This window comes from Hemiscyllium ocellatum, chromosome 21 (genome assembly GCF_020745735.1).
Source record: "Hemiscyllium ocellatum isolate sHemOce1 chromosome 21, sHemOce1.pat.X.cur, whole genome shotgun sequence".
NCBI classification, from domain to species: Eukaryota; Metazoa; Chordata; class Chondrichthyes; order Orectolobiformes; family Hemiscylliidae; genus Hemiscyllium; species Hemiscyllium ocellatum.
This window is the reverse complement of record NC_083421.1, coordinates 39,132,947-39,155,915: the sequence shown is the minus strand read 5'-3', so window position 1 is coordinate 39,155,915 and position 22,969 is coordinate 39,132,947. Positions and strand designations below refer to the sequence as shown.

The following is a 22,969-nucleotide window of genomic DNA, read 5'->3' as shown; positions in this document are numbered from 1 at the left end:
TCACAGGTTGGCAGGATGGTAAAGAAGGCATGCTTGCTTTCAGGGCATTGAGTACAGGAATGCAAGAGTTGGGACAGCTGTATAAGTAATTGGTAAGGCCATATTTGGAGTATCGTGTACGATTCTGATTGTTAGGAAGGATGGTATTAAACTGGAAAGGGTTCAAAAAAGATTTACAGGGACATTACCAAGACTAGAATGTTTGAGTTATAAGGAGGGAATCATGAAACCCCTACAGTGTGGAAACAGGCCATTTGACCCAACAAGTCCACACCAAACCTCTGAAGAATAACCCACCAGACCCATTCCCCTACCCTATTACTCTACATTTCCTTTATGCATCTAACCTAAACATCCCTGAATACTATGGGACAATTTAGCATGGCCAATTCTCCTAACCTGCACATCTTTGTGAATGTGGGATGAAACTGGAGCACACGGAGGAAACCCTCACAGACACGGGGAGAATGTGCCAACTCCGCACAGACGGTCACTGGAGGCTGGAATCAAACTGGGTCCCTGGCACTGTGAGGCAGCAGTGCTAACCACTGAGCCACTGTGCCTCCACAGAGAGGCTGAATAGGCTAGAACATCTTTTCTTGGAATTTAGGAGGCTGAAGGGAGGCCTTACAGAGTTTTATAAAATCATGAGGGCTGTAGGTAAGGTGAATAGTTAATGTCTTTTACTGAGGGTAGGGGAGTCCAAAATTAGAGGGCATGGGTTTGAGGTACATAGATGGGAAAGGTTTAGAAAGATTTGGACCAAACATAAACAAATGGGACTAGTTCAATTTAGGAAACCTGGTCGGCACAGACGCGGTGGGCTGAAGGGCCTGTTTCTGTGCTGCATGACTCTATGACTCTATGACTCTGTAACTGTACTGTGGTCCATTATGCAAAACTCCATCCAGAGGCCTGGCCAAGAAATGTGTGAACACTGTACAAATTTAGAAAAAGTGCTAATCCAACTTTTGTAGACCTAATGAGGGCAAAACTGCCAACATTCGCTGTTCAATCCACTTAGAATGACTGCAAGTTTAGGAATTAACATATGTACATAATGTGGATATCCAGAAATTGTGGTTAGTGATACTGCACTCCTCCAGATAGTATGCTGCCTGTGTTCCTCCAATCTGCAATCTCTTAACCAGTGAGTTGATGAATAGAGTTAGACTCTCTATAAAACCAATTGGTAATGTATTTCTTGTTGACTGAATGTAACTAGGCTTTCAAAGACATACTAAACAATCTCACCAGTTTCAAAGAGTTAACTTTATATTGAAGGAATGTCTGATTTCTCCATTATGATTAAATAAACATTATTTTTAGAATAGATAATGAAAATAAGTCAAATATCAACTCCCCACTAAAATATCATTGCATAAACCCAGTTGAAGATGTGAACCTATACTGAACCTAAATCACAGGGCAAAAGTGAGGACTGCAGATGCTGGAAATCAGAGCCTAGATTAGAGTGGTGCTGGAAAAGCACAGCATTTGGCAAACACCTTCATCAGGAATGGAGGCAGGGAGCCTCCATGGTGGAGAGATAAATGACAGGGGGGAAGGTGGGACTGGGGAGAAGGTACCAGAGAGTACAATATGTGAATGGGGTGGGGATGGAGGTGATAGATCAGAGAGGAGGGTGGGGGAAGGTAGCAGAGAGTACAATAGGTGAATGGGGGTGGGGATGAAGATGATGGGTCAGAGGGGAAGGTGGAGCGGATGGGTGGGAAGGGAGATTGACAGGTGGGACAGATCATGAGGATGGTGCTGAGCTGTAAGTTTAGAACTGGTGTAAGGTGGGGGGAGGGGAAATGAGGAAACTGGTGAGGTCCACATTGATGCCCTGGGGTTGAAGTGATCCGAGGCAGAAGCTGAGGAGTTGTTACTCCAGGTGTCGGGTGGTGAGAAAGTGGTGGTGAAGGAGGCTCAGGACCTGCATGTCCTCGGCAGAGTGGGAGGGGGAGTTGAAATGTTGGGCCACAGGACCGTGGGGTTGATTGGTGCGGGTGTCCCTGAGATGTTCCCTGAAGCGCTCTGTGAGGAGGAGTCCAGTGTCCCCAATGCAGAGGAGACCACATTGGGAGCAACGGATACAGTAAATGACATTGGTAGATGTGCAGGTGAAACTTTGATGGGTGTGGAAGACTCCTTTGGGGTCTTGGATGGAGGTGAGGGAGGAGGTGTGGGCACAAGTTTTGCAATTCCTGTGGTGGCAGGGGAAGGTGCCAGGAGGGGAGGGTGCGTTGTTGGAGGGCGTGGACCTGACCAGGTAACTCTGAACCTAAGTCACAATCTACCCTACTAGAACCACAGCCTAACCACTGGGGATTTTCATGGTCTGTTTTGGTTCTATTCACACTTCCTTTGCAGAAATGGCTGGCTTTTTCTGAGGTACAGTATCTGGAACTCTTTGGTATCTTACTTAAACAATAATCCTTTAGAAATGTGCCTCAATGGTGACTATCAATGAACTATTTACATGTGAACAATATCACCCTCAATCCTAACCAGTATTGTATTCTAGTAGGGGCAGACAGAGATGTTGGAGTCCAGCAGCTCTAGACTGGGACTAACACTAACTTATCACTCCAAGTAAATGTAGTTGTCACAGGCACTGCTCTATATCGTCATTATATTTCAAGTACTTTACAGGACTGCTCCACTCAAAGTAAAAGCTGAAAATCAAATATCTCCTTTCTAAGCTATGTACCCTTTAAGCTTATAAGAGATTTAGAAATCACTAACAAATCTCGAGGTCCCATTAGTTACATTGCTGAATTACAAAACACAAACACAGCAGTGGTGTGTAAAACTCCTTCACTCTAAAGCCAGACTTCAAAAACTCTATGTTCCTATGTTGAACTTTGCACAAATCTGAATTGTTGCCTTCTTCAAATTGCAGGAGGTCTGGATTATTTTGTTTACAAGTTATTCTGGTGACAATGTTCTGAAAAAAAGATGAGAGCATTTTTCAGACAAGACTGTTTGCAGGCAGAGTTCTCTGAGTATTTTACATTAGGAATAGGAAACATTTTGTGCCAAGGAGCAAAATGGAAAATTAAGAGCTTGATATAGCCGCTAAGGCAAATTTGATCAAGAAAACTTGGAAAGGAGCAAAGGTGTTGACAAGTTGGTGAAGTGTTCCAAAGAACAGTGCTGAATGTAGAGTGAGGGTTATGTAGCCCAATTTTAGACAAAAGGAAGTGCTTAGGACTTAAACTGACCATGAAAGAAGGATGAGACAAGGCTTGAGATTCAAAATGAGGGTGACAGTTTGAAAGCCAAATTGAGTCTTTAGGCAAATGGTAAGAACGTGTGACATTAATTAAATGCCACTGAGAGGATTAGTACAGTCAAAGCTCAAGAAACAAAAAGCGACACTCCGTTTAGCTGCAGGATCTTTTCCACAGTGATTGTGGAGAAGGCAAATCAAAAACTGCTTCAGGCTTGGATTTTAAACTAACATTACTTATTCTACATTTATAGTAAATACTACTGCACAGGGCAACCATGGGTACACCTGACTCTGATGTTATAGTTACATTAGGTAAAGACTAATCTATTTTGTTGTGCACATGTTCAAATCCATAGACCTTGGTGTGTCATCCAGAAAGTAGGCAGGTTTACTGTGTAGTCTGGCCAGAATGTTCTACCTCCACCCACTCTGTACTATTTACATTTTGTGATGTGCTGATCTGTGACAGCAGAGCCAGGTTACTCCAGGTTTCTACTTCCCATATACAACACAGTCACAATGCTGATCATGATTTGGAGGTGCTGGTTTTGGACTGGGCTGTACAAAGTTAAAAATGACACAACTCAAGGTTATAGTCCAACAGGTTTATTTGAAAGCACTGGCCTTTGGGGGCGCTGCTCCTTCATCAGGTGGTTGTGGAGTATAAATCGTAGGACACAGAATTTATAGCAAAAGTTTACTGTGTGATGTAACTGAAATTATATATTAAAAAAGACCTGGATTGTTTGTTATATCTCTCATCTTTTTGAATAGGCATGTTGGTTTCAGTCCTTCAATATGTAAATCCAAACTTTCTTAAAGTTACATTCTCAAGTATACTTTAACAACAGGTGCCATGTTGGCCCAGATAATGCACTGAAGGTATGAGGTGCCCTGTATGAGGCCATCTGTGCCCCAATGTTCAGACTGATTCTAATCTAAAAAAGGGATTTAAAGAGTCTTACATAGATTTAAACAATTTTTGAGCAAAATACAATGTAATTCTGCAAGTACAATTCTCACAAGCACCCTCTCACAGACTTACACCCCTTTACACTCACACTGTAAACTTTTGCTATAAATTCTGTGTCCTACAATCTTATATTTTACAACCATCTGATGAAGGAGCAGCACTCCAAAAGCTAGTGCTTCCAAATAAACCTGCTGGACTATAGCCTGGTGTTGTGTGATTTATAACACAATTCTGATCAATGCAGGAGGCCAAGAGGTAGAACTGCATGTCATCAGCATTGCAAAATTGTAATCAATCTAGTGCCGCTGTGTGTGTAATCTTAGCCTTGGAGATATTTAGCTGCATGGTTCAGTGCCTCTGTTAAATTAGCTATTTGGCAATTTTAAGTTGTACTTTCTTTTAGTAGTTCTGTGTCCTAGCCTGTCCTTTCCTGAAGGTAGTGACTTATTTTGATCAATGACTTTAAGAACAAGAGATGTGGCTCTGATGTTCTTCTTAATGGTTACCTTTTATTTTCATGCTTAAGAGAGGACGTGCAGAAAAGCAATTTGCCCGTGGGATTTTGTTTAGCCATGCATTCCATTTGAGGTTATTGCAGTTACAAGGTTCATTTAACTTTGAAGCAGATCTGGAAACTGATGGTTGCAGAACTGATTTGGAATTAGGAAATTAGAATTGTTTGCAACAAATGTTTAGTTTACTGTATGTTAAGTTCATAACTGATTGAACTGCCGGGTAGAAAAATGTTTTGTAAATAGTCTAGATTCAATAGGAAATAGCTAATTCAAATGATGTTAATGTGCAGACAAATCTGTGGCTCTCGCAGTTCATAGGAGTCTCGGTGTCATAGAGTCTCACAACATGGAAACAAACCCTAAGGTCCAACCATGCCAACCAAGTTTCCAAACTAAGCTAGATCCACATCCCTGCATTTGGCCGATAGCCCCCTAAACCTTTCCAATTTGTGTACATGTTCAAATGTCTTTTAAATGTTGTAACTGTACCTGCACCTACTACTTCCTCTGGCAATTCATTCTATATATGGACCAACCTCTGTGTGAAAAACCTGCCTCTCAGGCCCTTTTTAAATCTTTCTCATCTCACCTTAAAAAATGCCCCCTTGTCTTCAACACCTCCTAAGGAAAAAAGACTTTTACTATCCACCTTATCCATGGCCCTCATGATTTCATAAACTTCTATAAGGTCGTCCCTTAACTTCCTGCGCTTCAGTGAGAAAAGTCCAGCGTATCCTCATAACTCAAACCCTTCAGTCCTGGCAACATCCTTGCAAGTCTTTTCTGAAACCTTTCCAGTTTAATAATACTCTTCCTGCAGCAGGACAGCTGAAACTGTAGACAATACTCCAAAAGTGGCCTCGCTGACATCCTATACAACCTTAACATGATGTCCCAATCCATAAACTCAGTGATCTGAGTAACAAGAAGGCAAGCGTGTTGAACACCTTCTTAACCACCCTGAAACCCTAGGTCTTTCTGTTTGAGAACACTATCCAGGGCCATACCAGTAATTGTATAACTCCTGCCCTCTTTTGTTTTACCAAAATGCAATACCTCACATTTATCCAAATCAAACTCCATCTGCTACTCCTCAGCTCATTGGCCCAATTGATCATGATCCCTTTGTTATCTTAGATAATCTTCCCTGTCAACCACACCACCAATTTTGGTGTCACCCACAGTGGTACTAACCATGCTTTCTAAATTCTCATCCAAATTGTTTATATAAATTACAAAAAAAGGTGGACCCAGCACCTATCCCTGTGGAACACAACTGGTCACAGATCTCCAGTCTGAGAAACAACCCTCCACCACCACCCACGGTCACCTGCGATCTAGCTAATTTTATATCCAATTGGCAAGCTCTCTCTGAATTCCATGTGATCCAGTTTTATTACTTAGTCTACCATGTGGAAGCCTGTCAAAAGCTTTATTAAAGTCAATGTAGACAATGTCTACTGCTTTGCCCTCGTCAATGTTTTTGGTTATGTCCTAAAAAAACTCAATAAAAACCTACAATCAGTCCATTGAACTGTGATATGAAGCATGCCAATCTATAGGAAAAACATTAAAATCTTGCATCAATAATCTGTGTTGTAATGCAACATATCCATAGTGGTTGACATGTTGATGAGTTGACGGATTATATCTTTTGCCTCTTCGCTATGAATACCTGGATGCACAAGTCTAGTTAGCCTTTATTTCTTTCATGTTCATTAAAAGATTTTAATTGAATATTAAATGTAGTTCACTTAGGTGATCCTAAGAGATTCAGTTGTGTTAATTTCAGTGCAACACGACTTACGTGGGGCAGTACTAGACAGGAAACCAACTATACTGAAAACTCATCAAGAATATTACTGATAAAAAGAAGGAAAAAAAAATCATGCTGAATACAATAAATGATATTAGTGGATGTGCAGGTAAAACTTTGATGGATGTGCGAGGCTCCTTTAGGGCCTTGGATGGAGGTGAGGGAGCAGGTGTGGGCACAGGTTTTGCAGTTCCTGCAGTGGCAGGGGAAGGTGCCAGGATGGGAGGATGGGTTGTAGGGACCTGCACATCCACTAATATCATTTATTGTATCCAATGCTCCCGATGCAGACTCCTCCACATTGGGGAGATGGGACGCCTCCTAGCAGAGCGCTTTAGGGAACATCTCCAGGATACCTGCACCAATCAACCACACCGCCTTGTGGCCCAACATTTCAACTCCCCCTCTCACTCTGCCGAGGACATGGAGGTCCTGGGCCTCCTTCACCGCCACTCCCTCACCACCAGACGCCTGGAGGAAGAACGCCTCATCTTCCACCTCAGAACACTTCAACCCCAGGGCATCAATGTGGACTTCAACGGTTTCCTCATTTCCCCTTCTCCCACCTCACCTTAGTTCCAAATTTCCAGCTCAGCACGTCCCCATGACTTGTCCTACCTGCCTATCTTCTTTTCCACCTATCCACTCCACCTTCCTCCTTGACCTATCACCTTCATCCCTTCCCCCACTCACCTATTGTACTCTATGCCACTTTCTTCCCACCCCCACCCTCTTCTAGCTTATCTCTCCACCCTTCAGGCTCTCTGTCTTTATTCCTGATGAAGGGCTTTTGCCTGAAACATCGATTTTACTGCTCCTCGGATGCTGCCTGAACTGCTGTGCTCTTCTAGCACCACTAATCCAGAACCTTAATGACTTCAGCACAGTATAGTTACTGCATATTTATGTTTAAAGCTTTCCTCCTTATCTATTTTCATAGTATTGCTTTATAATACACAAATTCTTAGCAATTTTGTAAGCCAGGGCTATTTCAACAGGTTAATAATACTCCAATTTAATTTCCTTTAAAATGCTCATAACCAACATTCCATTCATTGTAGGCTAAAGTCAAACCTAAGCAGATGGAGATGAAAGGGCATTGTTGTAAGGCACAGCCTTATACAACCCCTGGAAGCATTGTATAAAATAATAATGTGTTTTAGAACAAAAGGGAACCAGTTATTCCAGTATTTCTGAATCTCTTAAACAGTGCTCCAATTTAATCCCATTATTCCATCCTCATTCCAAACCTTTCATTTGTTTTCTGTTTCAAATGATGATCCCATCTACTTTAAAAAAATTGTTGGATTTTGCTTTTACTGTAATTTCTGACAATGATTTGACCCTCCACTCAATAAAATATTGACCAAACATAATTTTTCCAGTCAACTTTTAAAAATCTCAATTTTGAACATCTCTTAACCCTCTTGGTTCTATTTAAGAATATAAGTTTTGCCAGCGTTCTGCTGCAAATTAAGCCGTTGTTTTCTGGTAGCATTTTGGTGACCCTCTCCTGCACCCATATGTCTTTGACCTCCTTCCTGAATGAAATAATTGCATCAATGTAGCATCCTTTGTATCATCAGGACATCTCAAAAAGCCAAGGAAGTATTTTGTAGCAAATTTACTGTTGTTATGAAAGTAATGGTGGCAGTCAATTTATGGACAGCACAATAAACAGACGAATGATCATGCCATCGATTTGAGGTGTTAGTTGTGCGATTAGATTACTTACAGTGTGGAAACAGGCCCTTCGGCCCAACAAGTCCACACCGACCTGCAACCTACCCAGACCCATTCCCCTACACCTAACGCTATGGGCAATTTAGCATGGCCAATTCACCTAACTTGCACATTTTTGGATTGTGGGAGGAAACCAGAGCACCCGGAGGAAACCCACGCAGACACTGGGAGAATGTGCAAACTCCACACAGTTGCCTGAGGCGGGAATTGAACCTGGGTCCCTGGCGCTGTGAGGCAGCAGTGCTAACCACTGTGCCACCATGCCGCCCTGATATCAGAAAGGACACTAGGAAGACTTCTCACTCTTCTTCCAAAATGTAGTTAGGCATATTATTAACATTCCTCAGAAAATTAGCAACTTCCATAATATAGCACTGAGTCATTGTGTCAACTTGGATTATGTGCACATGCCTGACAGCAGGACTTGAATACACAGGTAACTGACTTAGGAGAGGAAAGTGCTACCAACTGATCTCTAATGTATGGTGTGCCAAACTGGACACAGCAAGGTTAACTTGAATATGGAAGTTCTCTCCAAATCTATTCATCCACTTGTGAACCAAAACTAATAAGTAATTTCAAATGTACTGTTGGTATGGACATATTGCACTAGATGCATAATTTAAATTGGAGAGCTGGCTGTAGTCAACTGGTTTTGTAACTGTCACTGCAAAAAAAAAGTCAAAATGGAGGATTTGATTGCAAGTTGTTGTGCAGCCAAGAGTAAATTTCCCAAGAGTACTGTTATGCTCATAGTTACCATGATAAGAATATCTCAGAATCAAGAATTTTTGGAAGATGACAATTACCAACTTCATTCTCTGTGCTTGCAGAGCACAATTATACGCACAGTTTGATTTTGTAAACAGTATGGCCTAAGCTGGAAGTTTCCTTTGCAACATTCTATTCTGGTGAAAAGTCATAGAACTGTGACATTAATTCTTGTTTCTTTCTCTGTAGCTGTTACAAGGCCTGGCAAATATTTCTAACATGTTCTGTTTTCATTGTACTTTTACAAAGCTTGTATTAAAAATATTAATGCACTTTATAAGGAAAGTAATCACAAGTGAGAAAAGAGTAGAAGGCTATGTTGATAGAGTTAGCGGACAGGCCTAAACAGCAATTAGGGTGAAAGAGCTATACCTGTGTTGTAGATTTTATATGGGTCTGTGGTGCAGGCCTTGCATGAAGTATAGGAACATTGGAATAGGAGTAGGCCAATCAGCTCATCAAGCCAGTCTCGCCATTCAATATGATCATGGCTGATCGAACAAGTCCTTTAACTCACCTGATCCCCATAATCCTGTATGCCACTTGGAATCCGAAACCTATCAGTAAATGTGCTCAACAACTGAGCCCCTACAGCTGTCTGTGGTAGAGAATTACAAAAGTTCACAACCTTTGTGAGTAAAAATAATTCTCCTCATCTCTGACTTATGGCATTCCCCTTGTTAAATATGTTCAATAATGAAACTGTCAGTGTTTACTGTAGTTATGGCTAAATAGGACAGCAACTTCCAGGTTTTGCATAAGTTTAAACACAGAATTCTGAAAGTTGAGTTTACTGCTTCTACATAGAGTTTGCTGTATAGTAGCTCAGATGTACAGTGGCATGAAGTTGCAACACTTAGCCATTAAACACAACAGCAAATCTCAGAGCTGGTGCATTCATGTGTAACCATTTTTTAAAGCATGTGTTAAATCATAATTGCTGACAAGCAACTTTGCTGACACTGAAATTCTAATTTTACAAAGGGGCAATCTCATTCCTTCATAATTTAATTAATTTGAAGATAAAAAAATTCTTTTGACCTTTTCTTTCAATATGCTTCGTCTTATTTTCTGATTCCCATCTTTATTTTGCTTTTTGCTCATAATTATACATTAATTTAAATAAACTTTACACTTGGTTTAGACTCTGCATGGCTCAGTGAGGATTCTTCAGTCTGATTAATTAAAGAGCCTTACTGTTTCTTGCCTAGGTTACATACAGGACACACACAGTCTGCTCCCAGGTCCAAGTCATGAAGACTGCACTGAATCAGATACTGAATGATAGCAATATAGTAGTCAGAATTAAGAAACCTTTGGCTGCTGTCACTGCAAAGAACATTGTGCACTAGTCTTTCATCACTGAAATTGTAATCTGAGCCAATATTTACATAAAATTTATCAAACTTACAAATAATTAAAAGCAATTGTTTTAGAGAATAAGCAAAGTAGGCATTTTTGGGTATACTCAGCAGCTTTATACTTCCTCTATATTAAAAATATTATACATTTAAACATGCAATTGATGAAACATTGAGGTTTATCATAAAACGTGCAGAGGATTAGTGATGCAGATTGCGAGCATAAAATGGATTATTTTTCAGTTGTCTTTTAACCAGAGTCAAACATTCATATGAATACAGTGTGCTTGACTTTCCACATATTTGAATGTGGACATATGGAACAGACTTAATGGCAAAGGAAAGTCCAAGATTTTCATTTGATGTGATGTCCAAAGTACAAATCCACTTTCTGTGGGTTTTAGCTGCATGTGCCCCAAGATAACATGATTTACACACAGCATGGTTCTGCTGGCCAGTTAACCAGAGCTACAGCAGCTAACAGCCAAGAATGTAATGGGAGTCTTCAAATAGAATAGAGCAAAGGTTGAAAGTTTAACTAACAGCTGCTAGGATGCTGAAGATTATCAGTTTACAGCAATGGATTTTATTCTGTGGCTTGCATTATTTTACAGAATCTGCATCTCACAAAGAATGCTCTTATTCCTTTTGATGGGAGTTTCAGGGTTCTCTGACATTTACCAGGCAGCTTTAGAGTCTGGCTAGTATTAAATCATGTTCACAGCAGGGCTTTTTGTGATGTTGCTCATTAAGCCAGGCTTTCCACAACATAATTTACAGCAGATTTCAGGAAGAATCCATGTTCAAATATATTATGTGTCAGGTGGAACCTGCCCCACAGGAGTGCTTGCCTTACACAGGATAGGCAAATTGTCTGGGTTAAGTAAGTCAGATTATTGTACTTGGCTGCATCATTTGTGATCTCTGCTCATTAAAGGAGCTGACGTATTGATTCTGTTAATTTTATGGCTACTCTTCTAAACAAAAGCCAAGCAAAGTGATCTGGCGTCTTTGTTATCGATAGCTGTTTTTATATTCCATATGTAGGTCTGTATACACAGCGCTGTTTACCTTCTGTTTTCTGAGCCCTCATGATATTCAATTACTTAAGATCTTAAGCACTTGTTTATAAGGTAATGGCTTTGAAAGGTTAATATTCATGTTACATTTCCTTCTCTCATTCTACTATGTTACGCAGGCTAGGAGTTCAACTGCAGTTCTTGGAGGGAGCAGATCTATCTACACCAGTTCCCTAAAGTCCCAGATTAGCTAAGATGGAATTGGCAGTCACAGAGATGGCATTATTATTATGGAGTCCAAAACTCATTATAGGATGGCATAAGACAACAAGCTTACAAACAAATAGCCTGGTGCAGCCTCAGTCAGGAAGAGGGGTGGAGTTGATGCTTAGTGAAGGATGCTAATGCTAAAGACTGATGCAGTAGCCTCAGTTATCCCAGTATTCAAATTGGCAGAAATGCCTACTCATCCGGTACTAGTTATTGAACAGGCAATCCGAAAATTTAGAGGTACAAAACAGATTGAGAGAGGTGGTGGTAAAGTAGATCTTGGTGTCAGCACTGTAAATGTAAAAATGCTGTGTTTTGAAATGGTGACACCATGGAAATGAACAAGAAGACAGGATAGGTCTTCAGTAGCTACCAAACATAATGGTGCAAGAGTAGGGAGAGAAGCCATTGCTGTTGATTCTGTGGATAGGACAGCATAAACAAGAATGGAACCAGATGAATACAGCTGCACTATGATGAAAACGTGTTGGAGAAGGATGGTCGACAGTTTCAATAGCTGTATACAGGTCAAGAAAGATGAAAAGGACTAACTTACCTTTGTCACTGCAGTACTGAATGTCAGTTGTGATTTCAGCAAGATCTATTTCGGTAGTATAGTAGGAACAGAGTGACTCAAGCATAGAGTTTTGAGGAAGGTTGGGACATATTTGAAAGGTTGTAAAATGTTTGGAGAGCAACAGGAGGTTGAAGCCAGGGCAGTTGTTTGTGAGGGTTAAGGGGTTAAGATTTATTATTTTGTGGGTGGTAGTGGTGACAACAGATTTGAATGAGAGGGACAATGTAGCTGCAGACATAAAACCATTAACACCATCAAGGATTCCAGAGGGGAAGCTGGGGGGGATCAACGGTTGAGTGGGTCAAAGGTCAAAGGAGCAAGACAAAGAGAAGACTTGAGGGGAAATCAGAGATAGTAGGGAAAATGCAAGCTTAGGACTTGAGGAGAGGGAATGTTACAAAAATGTCACCCAATAGGTTCTTTGAAGGGAAAAGTTGGTTAAATAATCTTAATCTTAGTGAAAAAGTATTGTGATAACTATTCTTATTGGTTATTGCATGTGAAGTTGCAGGAAAAAGGGGAGAAAGGTTTATGAAGACGTACTACCAACACAATATTCAGGAGTGAATGGATTGTGTAGGGGTTGTGGAATACAGCAAAAATACCCAGCAATATAGAATAAAAGACTAGCAATTTAGCTTTCTTTTTCTGGACAACATCTTGAATAAAGACTAAACCATATCGTGGTGCAGAAATTAAGGGGGATACTCCAGTCTAGATGGAACAATTCAATTCTAAATATGTCACCAAAGTGATAAAGGAGACATTGAAATAATAAATTTCCATTGCTTTTGCAAAGGTAAAGTATATAAAACAAACAGTGGAATGGTACATGATGGCAGTTTTCAGTATGATACAATCTTTTTAAAATTGTGTAATTTTCCAAACAGAAAATTAGTATCAGGCATTTGTCTTCAGTTTATCTATCTGATATTGTGCCCCTTGAGACAGTTGCGGTTCATTTGAGAAAGCCCTTGCTGAAACGTTGATTTTCCTGCTCCACGGATGCTGCCTGACCTGCTGTGCTTTTCCAGCACCATTCTGATCTTGATGCTGATCCCCACCATCTGCAGTCCTCACTTTTGCCATATTGAAATAGGATCAATTATTGGCATTGTAGATTTGTCCTGTCAGAAAAGATGTTTCAGCTGCTGCAATAGGCCTTGCTTTATTTACAACTCAGTCCAGATGAACATGGTGTCATTAACTGCACTAACACTAATAGATTTAATCTATATTTTAAATTGCAAAAGGTACAAACCCATTCTGGGAAGTCTGGTTTCATTTTGAGAAATCCTTAACCAAGGATAAACAAGTTTTCAAAGATCCTTTCTCCCAGACCCACAATTGAGCTGGAACTGGAAATGTTCCTTTCCTTGTGGTCAGTCAACACATGCACAAACTATTTAACTTCAGCACGTTGGGACTCATCAAAATCAAAAACACCAGATATTTAATAGAAAAAGTTCTGCATTGTCTGTGTTGCTTCCCTTCAGCATACTTTACATTGTTCAAGAAGGAACAGTTTAAGAGTCTAATTAAAATCATAAACTGACTGATGTTCCAAGTTTAGGTTTGCAGACATGAGGAGAGATTATTGTTGGCACGATGACAAGATTTTTTAAAAAAGCTCTTGTTTTGTCGATCCTTGTTTCGCGTGTGTAACTACTGTGTGACCCATCTCTGGAATTTTAACCTGGTACTAAAATATATCAACTTGGAATCACTCAGAAAAATTACTATTCTCACCTCCCGCATAACTAACGTGCATACATTTTAACATTATCTGACAAGAGCTCAAAGCTCATTCAATTACAATCTAAATGCTTTTCAAACCTTGAGCAAACCAAATTTTAATAATGCATTTATGAAGTATTAGGGAAACGGAGGAATGTGTAGTGCATCATATCCAAACTTACTTGGTATTGCTATAACTTAGCATAATAGTCACAGAAAATAGATGATACTGCACCCCTTGAGAGGTCCATTTGGGCAGTTGTATTCTCACAATTAGATCCAGGCGATTCAATATTCAGTTTTTCTGAATTCAAAGCCTGAAGAATAATAATAACTTCAGAGGGAATTTGACCACATAACCTAACCCTTCCCACCAAACATTTAGGCCTCCAGCATACACTTCTTCGAACGAACTACACAAATAGCTAGATTGTTCCATAGCCACCTGTGATATTATAGATTTCAGAACTTTAATAACTGTTCATAGACTGAATGCATCAATTAAAAATAAACTGTTACACAGAAATAACACTGTCTGGAATAAACAGTTAAGTAACAAAGGCAAGTTGTTATACAGAGACTCAAGTAATTAGCCATGTCTTGGCGAGATTGCATGACAAAACTGCTTTGACACCTGCTTAATAAACTGGAAGTTTTATTGCTACGAAGACAACTGATCGCCCTGCAGAAGAATTTAAAGAGTTAATCACGGAAAAGCTGTGTTTTCGAACAGACGGTTAAGGCCAAATGTGATAAGAAACAAAGGAATTACTTTTGATAAGAAGGCAAGCTGCAGATTTGGATGAATGGATTTTTAAAAAAAGCAAGAGAATATCACCTCAGAGAATGAAAGATGAAAATCTATATAAGAATTGAACACTAGACCAACTCAACTCAAAAAATAACACTGCAGAAGGGCTGAACCCTGGAAGCATCCAGAGACAGAGCCTCCAAACACCCAGAGTTGGTTGAAGTCCTAGCAGATTTCACCATTCATTGATTAATAGCTAAGTTGGATTGCAGGCTAATATTTGTTTCCTTGACTGGACTAATATTTGGTTGCTATTGCAATAACATTTGAACTATTGTTTCAGTTTTTGATTGTCTTTGAGATTTCTTAATAAGTGGCCAAATTAAAGATAATTGTGGTGATTTACCTATAATAATCGATGTCCCTGGGTGGGCTTCAATAAGAAATGACATTAGGTTGCTCCAAAGTCGAACTTACCAGTCTTGTAGTCTCAGGAATCCTGCTTGAACTCGATTTAAGAGGGCACCTGCCCCACACGATGGCCAGGAATTCAAGTGGATGGATGAACATAGAGGCAACATTTAATTTTTTGTAGTATTGAATTTAGCATCAGACCTTAGCTTTGAAATCACACCAGATAATCAATCTGAATGGGAGAACTTAGTTAAAGAGTTATTTGGTAATTTAAATAACAAGTTACTAAAGTGGATAGAGTATTGCGAAGCTTGTGATTTCATTTGCTCTGGGCAAACAATTGCTTGTTAGAGTCAGTTAGGAAGTCTGTGGGAAAACATGCACCCAAAGAAGATGGGATGATGGGAATTTGTTGTCTTTTTGCAGACATTTGGTACATGAAATATGTGTTAAAGCAGAGAGCTGCTGAGATAAGTGAGTTAAGTCAGGAAATACAGAGCTAAAACAGAAACTTGAAAGCCCACAGATTGTTAGTCAGGAAAGGGCTGATTTCCCGTCAGAAAACACAGAGTTACAGGGAAAGAGATTGACAATCAGGAGAAGATAGTCTACTTCTCAAATGATCAAAGTTAATTGGAAACAGTGAAGATCACTGAGAAGGCACAGAAACAAGTTCAGGAGTCAGAAATGAAGACTCAGGAATTGAAAAGTAAATGTAAAGATCTCCAGGCAGCACTGAAAATATTGCATCAGATGCAGCCTGAGCAACAAGTGCAGGATGCTGATCATTCTAAATTCCAAAAAGAAATTGGCCTCTTAAGGTCACAGTTTTCCAGATGGAGAGGATTTCTCTGTGTTTTGGGACCTGGACAAAAATTAAAGAATGAAAGGAGTGATTCCTATTGGGAATTGGTTGAGGGTGAAGCCTTGTTTTAGTCAGTTCAGGGCAGGGAATATGATTATAATCCTGACCTCAGCGCCCTTCCATCATGCTCGGATAAAGGTTCCCTTTATCCAGCTGTACCAATCTGATTATATACCCAATTAAGCTAAATATTTAGTGAAAATTCAGCATTATAAATGAAAAAACAGACAATCAGCGATTGGGCCATAAGCCAGGTGTTTTGAAAAGCAAGACAGACAAATGATAGAATTTGAAACTACGTTAGTTATGGATGTAGGTAAACCCAGCCTCGAGAAGTGTTAAGACTTATCTCCTGGAGTGTCAGAGGAGCGTGAAGTGCTTCTTTGATACATCTTATACTTAAAGAGACGGGAATAGGAATTTAGCAAAAACTGGACCCCAAATTCAATGATTCCCATAACTTTGTGCCAAACTGGAGAGAGGGAGAGAGGCAGGGAGAGACCGAGTAAAAAGGGAATAAAACTAATAATTTTATTGCAGTTTTGAACTGCAATCCTTTGTCTAATAAAGAGCACCTCGATAAATATATTTTTAGAGTACTAAATTAGTCTGCATGGAATATTTCACAAGCAACTAGCCTGATGAGTACAAATTTTGGAAGAACAAAATTCAGATTAAACATCTGTGTAAACTGAAGCTTCAGGAACCACCTTGGTCTTTTGTTTTTGAGCTTCTGATAAACTATGAAGCTGATTATTGAAATTGTATTTTTGGCTTGGCTTTTGCAAGTAGTGCTCAGTGGAAGTGGACGTGATGTGGAGACAAAACCAAACACCGATCTATGCAAACTAATGGTGTGGGGAGCAGCCTCTGCCCACAATGTCAAGCATTAATTTTACATGCAATACAAGCCCATTTGTACTAATGATTTGCACAGAGCGTCATCACATTCAAACTTGTATCACAACTGACTGAAAACTCTGTAACACCTCTTGTAGGAAAAGGAGGACCCAGAGGAGGGATGGTTAAGTGAAATACAGGTAAAGTGTTGTCTGAAAATGTCCCTCATGAATTGATGCCTGTTATACTGAATCTCTAATATTCAGTTACCATCATGGTGTCCAAAACCTTTACCTAACGTTAATAAGGAATTGGTTAGACTGATTTTCATCAAGAGAGTTACATAGGCATTAATGGTGCAGGTATTTATACATCAATGTTATAAGTAATCAATTAAAACGATTAGTTTCTCAAGTTAAAGATACAGTTGGTAAAATGGATGACAACACTTAACTTAGCAGCCAGGCAGGTGACACCATGAACAACACTGCATTTTGTACTGTTGACATCTTAGAATCACATGTAGGCGCAGTAAACAATGTAATAATGGAAGCAGGAAAGAGCAATCAACATCAAATAAATGGAATTTTGTATAGTTTCTATAGATGTTGGATGTTGGATCAGTACAGTGTAAATGTACATCATATGAAAAAGGGAGAAGTTCCCACATGGGCTAATGACAGTAAAAGAAGTGAATTAGCTAATGGGACAGGAACTTTAAGTAAAATCTCTATATGAACATTAGGAATGTTCTATATAATGAGGTATAAGAGAGGGGAGACTTGTAGGGACAGCATTTAAGGAATGCTAGCAAACTGATAAAACTATTGTTTGTCTGTATCCTATTTACACAGCTGGACAAGCTGCATGTGGTTTTGAGTCCAGCAGTTATAAAAGAGCTAACTGTACTTTCGAAATTTTAAGTACCTCTTGAGACAACATAGTCAGAGTTGGACATGCAGGTGAAGGACAATATTGTATCACAATATCTTTAAAAGAATACCATCATCATAACCTGTTTTGTCCCATCACTGATTTAACATTTCACATTTACCCTCAAATAGCCATGCGCAGAGGCACAATGGAATTGGTTGACATCAGAAGGAGAAAATCAGACTTTTGAAAAGACTGATTCACCTAGAGAAATGGTTATGTCTTATTGGCAAAAATATGAGATGCATATTGCTCTGCAAAGGGAACATCTGGAAGATATAAAAGGAATTTTGAAAAAGGTACATAGGTTAAATGTAAAGGTTCAGCAGAATAGTCAGAAAATCAAGAGATTAAAACATTAAAACATTAAGCATCATTCTTGGTGAGATGATATCTGGAGTTGGGAAGTAATATACACATGGCTGAATGGGCTCATATTATTTCACATCTTGTACTTCTGTTAAGACAGGATAATCTTAAAGCTGCTATAGTGAAGCATGATGCATGTTTATTTCTTTGTGTATGTTTGTTGTTCTTGTGATTTATTGTTTCAGTATTGATTGTCTGAGATTTATTAAGACGAAGCCAAATTACAGGTAACTTGTGGTGATTTTTCCACAATACACCTTGTCCATTATGGGATGCTTTAATATATGGACCTCCTCCCAATAAAGTTTTAAGCTCAGTTTGGATAAATTGGATTGAATCTGATGTTAGGCTTGGCCCATGGTAACACTGTCTGGTGGTAGGTTCTATTTTGATCATAGACTATGACAATGAGGAGCTTCTCCAAAACAGACATAGGTTTATTTATAGAACAGTTCCTGTGGAACTCCATACCCAGAGCCTGTCATCACTTCTGTACATCACTTTAAGAGCAAGATGTTTAAGAATGGCTTCTACATTTTGCTTTCTGTATTTACTGGCTATTCTGTTTCAATCTTCTTGGTCCATATAACTTTCACTTCTCCAGATGTGATTTGGTGCTCATTTTTAAAGGTAAAAGTTACTATAAGGAATAAAAATGGAGAAAGCAAAAGTATTATTAGACCTAAATAATGAATCATTTTCCATGAATGAACTGCTTTGTGAATTCATGTTTGATGTCAGTGCAGAATTGCTTGTGCAATATTTAAACAATTGGAATAGGAAAATCCATTCATCTCAATCTCTAGCTAATAGAACATTTCAATTACTTGGGAGGAGTGGGATTTTTATCAGACCACATACTATTTTACTGAAGACCTTGAACATATTTTATCATATTGCAGAGTGGTATTTTTACGGAAAGATTTATCTTTAGTGTCATGTAGCTGTATAGCACGGAAACAGACTCTTTGGTCCAACTCGCCCATGCTAACCAGATATCCTAAATTAATCTAGTCCCATTTGCCAGCATTTGACCCATATCCCTCTAAATCCTTCCTATTCATATACCCATCCAGATGCCTTTTCAATGTAGTAATTTTACCAGCCTCCACCACTTCCTCTGGCAGCTCATTACATACATGCATCACCCTCTGCATGAAAAAGTTGCCCCTTAGGTCCATTTTAAATCTTTTCCCTCCCACTTAAACCTATGCCACCTGGTTGTGGACTCCACTACCCTGGGGAAAATGCCTTCACTATTTATTCTGTCTGTGTCCCTCATAGGATTGAGAATTTCAGGTAATCATGTGGAAAGACACACTGTGACCATTCTGGATTGATTGTGCACCAATAGATATTGTATGTACTGACTCCCTTCCACACTGATTGCTCTCACTACATGACCCCCATCAGTAATCCCTCTGCCTTTCCCTATGGTCCTAAAACTGTTTCATTTTATTATAATTATTGAAAAATGTAATGAGGCATGTGTATAAGGATAACATCAGAGAACATGATGACCTCAGCAATTACACAAAGTTTATGAAGGACCTTCTTGGCTGCAAAGATACTTTCAACAAAAAAAATACAGCCTCTTTCATTTGATAGTATGTTGTTGCATGATGTTAGATGAAGACTTGATTCAAGTACCAATCAAGGGAGTGCTGTGATAGAGTTATTTTAAATCCAGTGTACAAGTCAAATGAAAATGCAAGGAATGTAGGGAACACATGATCTGGCACGTGTAATTTTGAGCAAAAGGACTGGTTAACATATACCATCTGTAATACATATTTTTAACATTCAGCTTGTGCTATTTCTGATTTAAATTTATTGATATTAAGAAGGTAATGCAATTAAGTCAACAGCTGTCGTTGCCTGCTTTTAATCACAAAGCATCATTGATTGCTTTTGATTATATCTCTATGGTGAAATTATTAAATACAGCAAGTGATCTCAAGTGGTCAGTTTAGCTTTTTGAATTACAGATTATAATCAGGTCATGTGGGCATGAGAAATCTGCACTGTTTTTAAGATGTACTTTCAGCCTATAAATTGCGCAAATGAAACCGTTGTTCATTTTCTTTGTTTTTCTTTAGGCATCTGCTTAAACTGCACTGGAAATAGCAAAGGACGTCATTGTGAGAAGTGCAAAGATAGTTACTACAGGAAGCCTGGAACCAATGATACAGTTGTGTGTGAACGCTGTCCTTGCTCAGTAGTGACATCCAGTGGAAGCTGTCATTTAGGTAATGGAACTTTGTCTTTTGTTTGACTTTTGCAATATGGGAACGAACAACCTTGAAGTTAAAAGGAGTACAATTGTGGTCATGTGCAGTCTGTGAAAACTGTTTGCATGATCTAGATCAGTTTAATGCCCATTAATTTAACTCTGACAAAATGTAAACTCTGGTGGAGTTACTAAACCATTAATTCTGTCAGAGATTTGTGAGATCTGTTTCTGCGGTAGTTTGTGGTTGAGATCCTGAAACAAACCAAACTAGTTTTTAATGATCTAAATTGCACTGAAATTCAGTCCTGTGACCTTGAGTCATTACTTTGTAGCTTCATGTGCACATTTGTCTTTGCACCACCATTAGCAGTTGTGTATTTAGCTAGCCCAGCCCGAAACTCAGGAATTGCTTCAATAAATCCCCCCACATCACTAAAACTTGTTGTATAAAGGTGTAAGAGTTGAAAAGGGTTAATACTGAGGAGTGCCTTAAGCACCACCCAATATTATGTTGGCATATAGATTTAGGGTTTAGGGTTTAGATTAGAGTGGTGCTGGAAAAACACAGCAGGTCAGGCAGCATCCAAGGAGCAGGAAAATTGACGTTTCGGGCAAAAGCCTGATGAAGGGATTTTGCCCAAAACGTCGATTTTCCTGCTTCTCGAATGCTGCCTGACCTGCTATGCTTTTCCAGCCCCAGTCTGATCTAAACTGTGGTTTCCAGCATCTGCAGTCCTAACTTTTGCCTATATAGATTTAGGGACAGAATAGTTAAAGTGCTCAAAGAAGTCTTCCTCATAGAAGTCTCTACAATGATATCTACCATAGAGTCATAGAGGTGTACATCACGGAAACGGACCCTTCAGTCCAACTCATCCATGCCAACTAGATATCCTGACCTAATCTAGTCCCATTTCCCAGCACTTGGCCCATATCCCCCAAACTCTTTGTATTCATTTACCCATCCAAATGCCTTTTAAATATTGTAATTGTACCAGCCTCCACCACTTTCTGTGACAGCTAATTCCATACACGCTCCACCTTCTGCATGAAAAAGTTGCCCCTTAGGTCCCTTTTAAATTTTTCCTCTCTCACCCTAAACCTATGCCCGCTAGTTCTGGACTTGCTCACCCCAGGGAAAAGATCTTGTCTATTTATCCTATGCATGACCCTCATAATTTTATAAACCTTTATAAGGTCAACCCTCAGCCCCAGCCTATTCATCGTCTCCCTACAGCTCAAATCCTCCAATCTTGGCAACATCCTTGCAAATCTTTTCTGAACGCTTTCAAGTTTCACAATATCCTTCCTATAGGAAGGAGACCGGAATTGCATGCAATATTCCAACAGTGGCCTAACCAATGTCCTGTACAGCCACAACATGACTTCCAACTCCTGTACTCAATACTCTGACCAATAAAGGAAAGCATACCAAACTCCTTCTTCACAATCCTATCTACCTGCATCTCTGCTTTCAAGGAACTATGAAACTGTTCTCCAAAGTTTCTTTGTTCAGCAACACTCTCCGACCTTGCAATTAAGTGCATATGTCTTGCCCTGATTTGCCTTTCCAAAATGCAGCACCTCACATTTATCTGAATTGAACTCCATCTGCCACTCCTCAGACCATTGGCTCATCTGATCAAGATCTCCTTGTACGTCGAGGTAACCTTCTTCACTGTCCACTACACTTCCAATTTTGGGGTTGTCTGCAAACTTACTAACTATACTTTCCATGTTCATGTCCAAATCACTTATATAAATGACGAAAAACAGTGGCCCAGTACTGATCCTTGTGGCACGCCACTGGTCACAGGCCTCCAGTCTGAAAGGTAACCCTTCACCATCACCTTCTGTCTTCTATCTTCAAGCCAGTTCTGCATCCAAATGATTTGGAAACGCTAGTGTTGGACTGAGGTGTACAAAGTTAAAAATCACACAACACCAGGTTATATCCAACAAGTTTATTATGAAGCACTAGCTTTCGGAGTGCTGCTCCTTCCTCAGGTGATTGTCAACCACCTGATGAAGGAGCAGCACTCCGAAAACTAGTGCTTCCAAATAAACCTGTTGGACTATAACCTGGTGTTGTGTGATTTTTAACTTTTTATCCAAATGGTTAGTTCTCCATCTATTCCATGAGAACTAACCTTGCTAACCAGTCTATCATGAGGAACCAATGTCAAATTCCCTAATGAAGTCCATATGGATCATGTCCACTGCTATGTCCTCATTAATCCTCTTCGTTACTTCTTCAAAAAACTCAAATTTGTGAGGTATGATTTCCCACATACAAAGCCATGTTGATTATCCCTAATTGCCTTTCCAAATACATGTAAATCCTGTCCCTTAGGGTTCCCTCCAACAATGTGCCCACCACTGATGTCAGGCTTATTGGTCTATAGTTCCCTGGCTTTTACTTACCTCCTTTCTTAAATAGTGGCACCATGTTAGGCAACCTCCAGTCTTCTGGCACTTCATTTGTGACTATCAATGATCCAAATATCTCAGCAAGGGACCCAGCAATTATTTCCCTAGATA

The 22,969-nt window shown here is 39.5% G+C and overlaps 1 protein-coding gene across 1 annotated transcript in view; it reads left to right on the top strand.

The window, feature by feature from the left end:
* LOC132825829 (multiple epidermal growth factor-like domains protein 9) overlaps positions 1-22,969 on the top strand; it is a 317,339-nt gene that overhangs the window by 207,621 nt on the left and 86,749 nt on the right. The window contains exon 4 of the mRNA XM_060841349.1: positions 20,295-20,444. Coding sequence (XP_060697332.1) covers positions 20,295-20,444 — 150 coding nt within the window. The remainder of the gene's footprint in view (positions 1-20,294; positions 20,445-22,969) is intronic.